The sequence below is a fragment of the Tenrec ecaudatus genome, chromosome 14, assembly GCF_050624435.1.
Source record: "Tenrec ecaudatus isolate mTenEca1 chromosome 14, mTenEca1.hap1, whole genome shotgun sequence".
In the NCBI taxonomy this organism is placed as follows: Eukaryota; Metazoa; Chordata; class Mammalia; order Afrosoricida; family Tenrecidae; genus Tenrec; species Tenrec ecaudatus.
In genome coordinates, this window is record NC_134543.1 from 88,159,021 (window position 1) to 88,169,262 (window position 10,242).

General features: G+C 36.8%; 1 protein-coding gene across 1 annotated transcript; it reads left to right on the plus strand.

Moving 5' to 3' along the window:
* Window positions 1–1,924: 1,924 nt before the first annotated feature.
* Window positions 1,925–7,760, plus strand: LOC142426689 (olfactory receptor 4K1-like). Its single transcript, XM_075532266.1, has 3 exons — window positions 1,925–2,075; window positions 2,862–2,939; window positions 6,796–7,760. The coding sequence occupies exons 1-3, from the start codon at window positions 1,925–1,927 to the stop codon at window positions 7,758–7,760; spliced, it is 1,194 nt and encodes a 397-aa protein (XP_075388381.1).
* The last annotated feature ends 2,482 nt before the right edge of the window (window positions 7,761–10,242 follow it).

The window sequence follows — 10,242 nt, forward strand, 5'->3', positions numbered from 1 at the left end:
AATAGATATATATATATATATATGCATATGTATATATATATATATGTGTGTGTGTGTGTGTGTGTGTGTGTGTGTGAATACCATATTGAATGAAGGGGGAAGTGCGGAGTGGAGACCCAAGGCCCAAGTGTCAGCAACTGGAGATCCCCTCAAGAGGGGTTTAGGAGAGGAGATGGGTCATTCAGGGTGCAAGGTAGTACCGATGAAGAACACAGCTTAACCCCAGATCCTGGATGCTTCCTCCCCCCAACTACCATGATCCGAATTCTACTTTGCAGGACTGGATAGGGCAGAGGTACACTGGTACATATGAGGGCTGGAGGCACAGGGAATCCAGGGGGGATGTTACCTTCAGGACCAAGGGTGTGAGGGGCGATGCTGGGAGAGTGGAGGGCGAGTGGGTTGGAAAGGGGGAACTGATTACAAGGATCCACATGTGACCTCCTCCCTGGGAGATGGACGGCAGAGAAGGGGGGGAAGGGAGACTCCTGATAGGGAAAGATATGACAAAATAACAACGTATAAATGACCAAGGGCACATGAGGGAGGAGGGAGCGGGGAGGGAGGGGGAAAAAAAGGGGACCTGATGCAAAGGGCTTAAGTGGAGAGCAAGTGCTTTGAGAATGATTGGAGCAGGGAATGTGCAGATGTGCTTTATACAATTGATGTATGTATATGTATGGATTGTGATAAGAGTTGTATGAGCCCCTATTAAAATGTAAAAAAAACGAAAAGAGGAGAAAAAAAAAGAAAATGATTAGGGCAAAGAATGTACAGATGTGCTTCATACAATTGATGTATGTATATGTATGGACTGTGATAAAAGTTGTATGAGCCCCTAATAAAATGTTTTAAAAAAATAAAAAGAGGACTGTCAGGAAGATGGGTGGCCACGGTGCCTGCCGCAGTATCCTCAAACATAGCGCACGGCAGTTTACTAAGGAGCTTTTAGTCCAAGTCTCTGCAAGTCCCACAAAATGACTTTTCTATTTTTGCATTTATCTGTATCAGAAAGTGGAGGAAGACTGATAGAATTTGCCTGTGAGTAATTGTTAATAGAATTCACGATTGTTGCCATTCGGATGGGTATAAAATGAGTTGTGAGAAGCAGGAGGTGGTATCTCACCTATCAATTTCCACGATGAACCTTATCACCATGAGCATTGTCTCTGAGTTCTGTGTGGCACAGCAATGAACTAAAGAACCTATAGGAAAAGTCGAGAGTGCTTATGTGACAGAGCCATCTAGCACGTAGCAATAATCATAAGGATGGCACAGGACCAGGCAGCATTTCCTACTTTTGGACACAGGATTTTTGTGTCTCACCCAATTTGATGGCACCTGGCAGCATCAACAATGAGTTTAAAATCCTTTATCAAATATATTGGCATGAAAAAGAAGGAGCAAAGAATTAAAGAAAACATTTCTAAATTTCTTAGGCCCTGTGCCAAATTTAAATTTCTTCTGATTTGATTTTCTTTAGGCTCTGAGCGTGTCGGCTTGTGTTGACAGGCATAGTAACTTTAGGTCAGAGTCATGAGACCCATGGAGCAGGACAAATGAGCAAATGAAGCTAAACAAAGCTGTTGCAAGCTTCAGGGTCACTTTAATTTCCCTTGCAATACATGCCCTCACTTACAATTATAGGACAATCATTTGAAAGCTATTATCATCATAGTTCTATGGAAAGTTCAAATTTGTACTAATAACTCCCACAGCAAGATGACTTCACTTCACAAATGACATTCTTTAATTGCTTACTGTAATGGGATTGGCTATGTGAGATTTGGGGGCGTGTGCTATGTTATTTAAACAATTGTTTTGTCAGCTTTGGTGTTTCTCTTTTAAAGAATCCAGTGGATTTTGGAGGCTTGTCTTCCTCAAGATTTTATGACTCCCATGGGATATCTATCACAATTGGTACATGGAATTTAATCATATTAATCCAAATATGAAATATAGCTATTACAGTTCGGAGTGTTTAAAGTATCCTGAGCTACTGGAGTTAAGATGTCTTGTTATTAAGAAGGAGAATTTAAAGCTAATTTGTGGATTTCTAAAACGTAAAATAGAATGTAAAATCATGCCTTCCAACATCGGAGATTGAGTAGGGGATGGTGGTTAGTGTGAACACAGTGTAAACCTGGCCGTGGGTTGTTGTGACACTGACCTTACTGATTAAATAAGCTTTGTGTGCTGTAACCCAAGATTATGATAATGCATCCGCCATAGCTTGGTTGTAAGAAGTAATTACGATAATGCTTCATTTGTTAAGCTCAATGTTTTGCATAGAGTTGGTTCGACATTAGACAGGGGGTATTATAATTATGAGCGACAGCAGCCTTTTCCTTCCAGCATTGTACAAACATAGTGTGCTATGATTTGATATCGGATGGTCATTGTGGAAGTTCCTTACATTCTATTCTTTTGTACTCTCTTGCATCAGATTAAATATTTATTAATGCAATCTTTAGACACATAGGAATAAAAGGCAACTATATCAAGTCCTTTATATCCAACACCTTTTATTCAATCTCATTATCCACACAGAGGCTATAATCCAATTTCCTAACATAAAGGTCATTTGCATTACCAAAATACTTTCTCTTTTGTGCCTTTGATTGCTTCCTTTATCTCACTGATCATCATTAACAGTAAAATGATGAAATAATAACTAAGAAACTTAGAAATTTGACCCCCAAAATAAAATGTTATAGTTTGCCTTGCTTCTCTTTGTATGAACCTCTGACTAAGCCTAATCAATTTCTAAGTCCAGAAAGTACCACGCACGCATTTCTCATTTCTTCTTTAAATGGAAGACTAATTTTGTGTTTACTAATTTTGTATTCACTCTACTGTAGGCATAGACCTGTGGAAACTTTCTAAAGTCAGTGATGAAATGAAGATTAACCTTAGGATCATCTCACATCTAAGTCAGGGTATTATTTACCTTGAAACCTAAAGTAGATTTCATAATAAAACAACAACAAATCCCTCTTTTCGTTCACATAAAAAGTATTGAAAACATATTATATCTCTGGATTATTCTTCTCTTTCTTTTATAGGTTAAAGAACTCTGGAGATAGGAACAGAAGGTGAAATAGATAACAGTTTCTCTTCAGTCACTTTTCTTTTTTCAGATTCTCACCTATTTTAATAAGTTAAAAGTTTGTTATAAAAATACTTTTATCCTAACATGATTTCGGGAATATTATTATCAAACATTTTGATCCTGTTTGGAAGCAGATATTTTTACAGTCAGATTAACTCAGCTAAAACTTGTTTGTTTTCAATTTTTAGAACATGATCAGACAGCTAATGTCACTTTCTAGTTTTCATAGCTCTGTCATATACATGCTTTCATAGACAAGGAATCAAAAGTTCAGAGAATTGTGGTGAATTTCATGATATATATATATAGTTCATTTTGAAAACCCTTTGCCTTCAGAGAAACTGGCACATAATTACAGGTGTGCAATAAGTTGAATGAATGAATAACTGAACAATATTTAATAAAAGTAAGTAAAGAAATCCAGGAATGAAACCCAGGTCTTTTGTGTTTATATACTAGATTTTTTATGGAATTTTTCATCCATTTCCTTCTCCTGAAGACTGGCTAATAATACAGTTGTGACTGCAGATTACAATTGGTCCTTAATATGGGAAAAATGTGTTTACAATGGATTTAGAGAAATTCAGCCTATACATATAAAACTACATTAAGTCAATTCAATTAAAGTAAATACCAAGTAAGATTATTTTAGGTAAGAAATGTTTTCGTTTGATATATTTACTACTTTTCAAACTCTTTCCAAACCTTGTATAGATATACCTATAGTATAGGAGACAATTGCAAGGCACAGGAATCTATGAGGTGTAGCCATAAAACCAAAGACCAATTTTTATGTTCTCATTGATGACCTTAATAAGCTATGCTGAATAATTATCAGAGTTCACTGTCACTGAGTGTCACTACAGACATACGGTGTTTCTTTTCTGCTGGTTTATGGGATCTGGTCATGAGCTTCATTCCAAAGAACTTGGCAACTGTAAATCATTCTGCCTTTATTTTGGATAATTCAAAGTTATATCATGTATTTAAATGGAAATACTGATTTGTAAAGAAGTTTTTTATGCATATCCCATAATGGAAAATACAAAGGCAAGTTGTTTGTTCTAGTTTTCAAGACTGAATTTGATTTCCTAAAGTTGTAAACATATTTAAATCCATGAATCAGAATGGTTCAAATTATGCCAATCCAAGTGCATAATAAAGCTTAAAGCTAGTCTCCTTTCATTTTATCTCTAATATGTCTGCCAAAATAATGCTAATGTTTCTGAAATAAAGGTTTCCTTTGAATAAGTTATGGCACTTGGTAGCTGGTCTTTTTGTGTGGAATGGATTTCCTCATGGCTTCCTGTCTTTGCTGAAATGGAACTTGCCTGGAGAGGCTGTCTCTGCCTCATCCCCTGGCCCCAAGTTTAGTCTCCATTCCATTGTTCTGCTTTATTTTCTCCACAGCATTTAGCACTAATCAACACATGCAGAAAGTATTGTTCTTTAATCTACCATCTCCCTATTCTTTGGAATGTAAGCCACGTGAGGGTGGGGAAATTTTTACATACTATATATACTTGTGTATAAGCCAAATTTTTCACACATTTTAAGGCAGTTTTTTGTGGTACAATTAGGCACCTCAGCTGACATTCAGGTGGGCTTATACTCAAGCATGTAGGTGCTTAATAATTGCTTTGTCTCTAGAGTCTATGTTTGGTGCATGGCAGCACTCCGTGCTTATTTTCGGAGTGGATGAAAGTACATCAAATAGGGTGTTCAGTGACTTTGGAAAATGAATCTGTTATTGTAAATTAATTATCCTAGAAAAAGAAAAGATTATAAAAAGTGACCAGCAAGGATTAATTCAAATATAAATTTAATTCTAAATATCTGATTTGAATTGAAATTGCAGTGTCCCTTCAGTGACATGTAGTTAGCTCAAATAGTACTAAATGCCGTGGCTACAAACAGGAAGTCCACTTGAGAAAGGGGGAAAGTAAAATTATGACACCAAATGAACCATTTTTGACAAAAAAATAATATGTCTCCAAGGTTCTATCAAGATACACAAACACACTACATACACACATCGAGGGGTTTTGCCTCCAAAACGGATTTAGCCCCAAAGTCATGTATTTAATTATTTTTTACAATACAACCTTAGAACCTTCAGAGTACTTTCCATTACACTTAATACATTTGTCATATCTACAATTCCACTTGGAAACATTTTTCAAATTCATCTGTTTCGATGACTGAAAGCACCTCTCTCGTTTTTTCCTTCACCTCTTCTATATCGTCAAATTGCTGTCCATTCATCTTGCTCTTATTTGGGGAAACAAAATGAAGTCACATGGAGTGAGGTCAGGTGAGTATGATGCTAGAGGAAAGAGAGGCATGCTGTTTTTCAGCCAAAACCTGGCATACTGAGATGGCTGCATGAGCAGTTGCAATGTCTTGGTGGCAAAACCAGTTCCCTGTGTGCCACAAATCCGACCTTTCTGGTTGAATGCCATTAGACCATCTTTTCAGAACATCCAAATAGAAAGCTTGATTCAGCCTGACCCAGTGGAACGAACACCAAATGTACCTTGAGTCGACATGTTCAACTGTTTGGATAGTTGACGGACATCCAGAATGAGGTTTGTCATCAATTCACATGTCACCTCTTTTGAAATGAGAAAACCCCTCCTACACTTGAGTTTTTCCCATAGTGCTGTCTTTGTGAACTGGGTTCAACATCACAACACTTTCTGGGCCATTTTTCCTGAGGAAGAAACAAAATTTCATAGCCACACACTGTTCTCAGAAATCAGCCATCACAAAAAAATGAGGTTTGAGCAAAACTGCTTTTATGAAAATAATCACTGTGACCAGAGAAAACCTTCCCAGGTGGTGGCACAAGGTGCACTAACCCAGAGCCAGTTGTTCTAGGCATGCCTAGTAAGAAGCATTCATACTTCAAATGCTTCTCTCCACTCAGCACAATTCCAGGGCTTGCGGTTGTTGTATATATATATATATATATATATATATATATATATATATATATATATATATATATATATATATATATATATATAACCAACTGACTCATCGCTGTAAAATTTAAATTGTTTTAGTATATAAGAGAGTAAATACAATCCTTGAGCCAGGATTGCTTAATTTGTTAGTAATTAATTACTCTCTATTCTTATTATCGCAAATATCTTACATACATAGCTACATCTTGCTCCTTTAATACAATTTATCGGAGTAATTGGGCTGATTTTCACATCTTCGTATTAAATTTCCTATCCAAATTTTTATAAAGGGCATTAGAATATTTTACTACTATATCTGAATGTGTAAGTATACATTATGTCTTCTAAAGTGCCAAGGAGTCTTGTATGTTATGCATAAATACATTAGAATGAAATGGCAAATGCGGTTTTTTTTCTCAACATTCCTTTTATCGTTATTGAACTTATTATGAATTGGATACATTTATAATCTTTCTACCCATCATGTATCTATTTATATTTCTATTCTATCATATTTTATATCACCCAAATCAAGAATAATTCACATAATTATTTACATAAACATAAATAAGAGCATTTATTTTCTAATAATAACATGCAGAGTCACTGTTATAGTCTCACCGAATTTCTCTTATTACTGGAAATAAAACATTTATTTCATTTGCATGAAATATTAAATATTATACAGGTCAACTCTTTTGTCTCCCTCTCCAGATAACTTCAGCACCTCAGATTCAGCTAATGGATGGAGCAATAAGACAGTGGTTACTGAATTTATCTTGTTGGGCTTATCTAGCTCTCGGGCACTCCAGCTCTTCCTTTTCGTTATGTTCTCTGTGTTCTATGGAGCTGCTGTTTTGGGAAACACCCTTATCATCCTCACAGTAATTATAGACTCTCACCTGCATTCCCCAATGTACTTTCTCCTTAGCAATCTCTCCTTCATTGATGTTTGCCAGGCTACGTTTGCTACTCCCAAGATGATTGCAGACTTCCTCAATGAACGCAAGACCATCACTTTCCAGGGTTGCATGTCACAGATATTTTTCTTACATGTCTTTGGGGGTAGTGAGATGGTGCTTCTTGTTGCCATGGCCTACGATAGATACATTGCTATATGCAAACCTCTACATTACATGACCATCATGAGCCGAAGGGTGTGCACTGTTCTGGTGGGCATGTCCTGGACCATTGGCATCCTCCACTCAGCCAGCCACTTGGCATTCACAGTTGATCTGCCCTTCTGTGGACCCAACAAGGTAGACAATTTCTTTTGTGACCTTCCCCTTGTCATAAAGCTTGCCTGCTTAGATACCTATGTTTTGGAGATACTGGTGCTCACCAACAGTGGCTTACTCTCACTTATTTGTTTCCTCCTTTTGCTTGTTTCTTACACTATCATTCTTGCCACTATTCATCGCCAAGCCTCTGGTGGGACATCCAAAGCCCTCTCAACTCTCTCTGCTCACATCACTGTGGTGGTTCTGTTCTTTGGCCCATTAATTTTCATCTATATTTGGCCCTTTGAAAGCTTCGCCATCGATAAGTTTATCTCTGTGTTTTTCACTGTCTTTACACCTCTCCTTAATCCTATAATTTACACCCTAAGGAACAAAGATGTGAAGGAAGCTATGAGGAAGCTAAGACAGAGACATGTGGGTTCCACGCAGGCCTTTTAGAGAACTGTGTGGGAGAGGCACACATCCTTACTTCTTGGCCATTGTAGTGACTGTGTGCAGTTATGATGTCTATATCACAATTATCCTTTCACTAGAGATCCTATGTTCTTTGGCTCACCTTATTTCCCTAAAATAAATCTATTCTGTATAGTGAAACCACTAAGTGATTTTTTCACCCCTTATATAAGGCTTCCATTTTTTGTAAATCCCTTATAACATTTTAAAGTATTAAAAAATGATTTCTTAACTCTTTTGATTCTATTGAGGTAGTGCAGGGAGCAACTTAGCAAGATTTGTTGCAAGCAATCTGCTTTGGCATGGCTGGTTGTTTGAATGCTCTGAAACATGTTCCTCTGTTTTCAATTGCTTGTAAGTTATAATTATTCTAGCTAAGATTTGGGTCCAGTAAGTGGTTGCAAAATTCGACACTCACAAATAAGGCACTAATGTTTGAAAATAAATCAGTCTGTTACATTTATTCCTCTACTGTTATAGAGATTTAAATACTGTAGAAGCAATTATTTGACCGAGTTTTGCTGCCCTAGCTTTGAAACAAATGATGTTACTGTGGAGTTGATTCAGATTCATGGGGAATCCCATGCATGCAGGTTTTCCTGGCTATAATTGTTAAGGAAGCAGTAAAGCTGAGTGTGTTTGAACCACTAGCTTTTAGATTTGTAGACAAGTGTAAACTCTTAGTGACCCCTAAGGACCTCTGAAACAAATAGTTGACACACCAAAAATATAATTTTATCTGGAGTTAGAATTATTACATTATTTTTGCATCCTCTGGAAGAAATATAAGAACACTTCTATATGCAGTATATTTATAGCACTGTTAATGAGTATTCCAGTGATTGATAATCACTGCAGGAGAGCTGTAGAGTCAGTGATTTTGCTTAATTTCATTTGGAAGGGCAAACTTTAAAGTAGCTGTAGAAAGCTAATTCATCATTAATTAGAAAATGTTTCCAATACTTCTCTCTTTGCAAAACTTTAAGTGAAACTTCAGAAGCTTGTCACCATCCTATCATGACAAGGATAAAAAGAGGGTAAATAAACACGAGGAAGTCTCTTTTCAGCCACAAAATCTGTTCCTTTCAATCACCGATTATTCAATTAATTCCAGGAGGAATTTATTCTGCTTGTATTGGCCTTCAATTCCAACATACTCTGTACTGATAAGATTGTGTTGTATTTGTTTATTTTTATTTAGAGTTAATTATAAGCCTGAAAAACAAATGTTATTCACTCTTCTACTATACTTATCAAAATACTAAAAGCTTGCCATGAAAGCATATGCAGTAAGGGAGATACCATACACAAAGCATTAGTCTTCAGGTAAGCCTTATCATACAAATTAGGTGATTTAGGAGTGACTGGAAGAGGAAGCCAGGGGGAAGCAACATTGTCCACTTTCAAGTCTCTGAATTTTATGTAGAACTTACTCTCTGTAGAAATTGAATTTTATTTTCTCATTTTATTTTGTTGTCCAAGTGTGCAGTTTTAAAATTTGATGTTACTTTAATAAATAGTTTGATTAAACATGGCTGTATGAATATGATTCTATTGGATAATGAGTTTTATTTTTATTTACTTTTGTTTTTAATTAGACAGTAAATCTAATAGGAAGCACAGTTTTTTGTTTGTTTTAAATACTTTTATTGGGGGGCTCTATATCTCTTATCACAATCCATACTTTCCTCCAATGTTTCAAGCAAATTTGCACATATGCCACCATCATCATTTTCAAAGCATTCTCTTCCCACTTATATCAGCACCCCATTTCTTCCCCCTCCCTCCCCTACCCACCTTCCCTTATGAACACTTGATAAGTTATAGATTATTTTTTCCATATCTTACATCATCCTCTGTCATCCCTCACCCACTGTTCCATTATTCATCCTCCTGGGAAGGGGTTCTATTGATCCTTGTGATTGATTCCCCTTTTCTCCCCCAACCCTTCCCTAATCCTCCTGGTATCTCTACTTTCCTGTTGTCCCTGAGAGATTTATCTATACAAGATTCCCCGTGTTGTGGGCTCTCACATATAGCAGTGTGCATGCTCTGGTCTAATCCAACTTGTAAGGTAGTATTGGGGTCATGATAGTGGGGTGAAGGAAGCACCAAAAAACTAGAGGAAAGTTGTGTGTTTCATTGGTGCTACACTGCACACTGACTGGCTCATCTCTTCTCTGTGACCCCTCTGTGAAGGGATGTTTAAATGTCTACAGATGGGCATTGGTTCTCCACTTCATGCCCCACCTCATTCACATAGGGTATGGTTTTATTCTGGGTCTTAGATGCCTGATACCCGATCCCCTTGACAACTCATGATCACACAGGCTGGTGTGCTTCTTCCATGTGGGCTTTGTTGCTTCTTCTGTTCAGGAATATATTTTAAACCAATCTGATAGCAATAGACACATTCATAAATAATTAGAAATAGATACAAGTAAAGGACAAAATTATAAAACACACA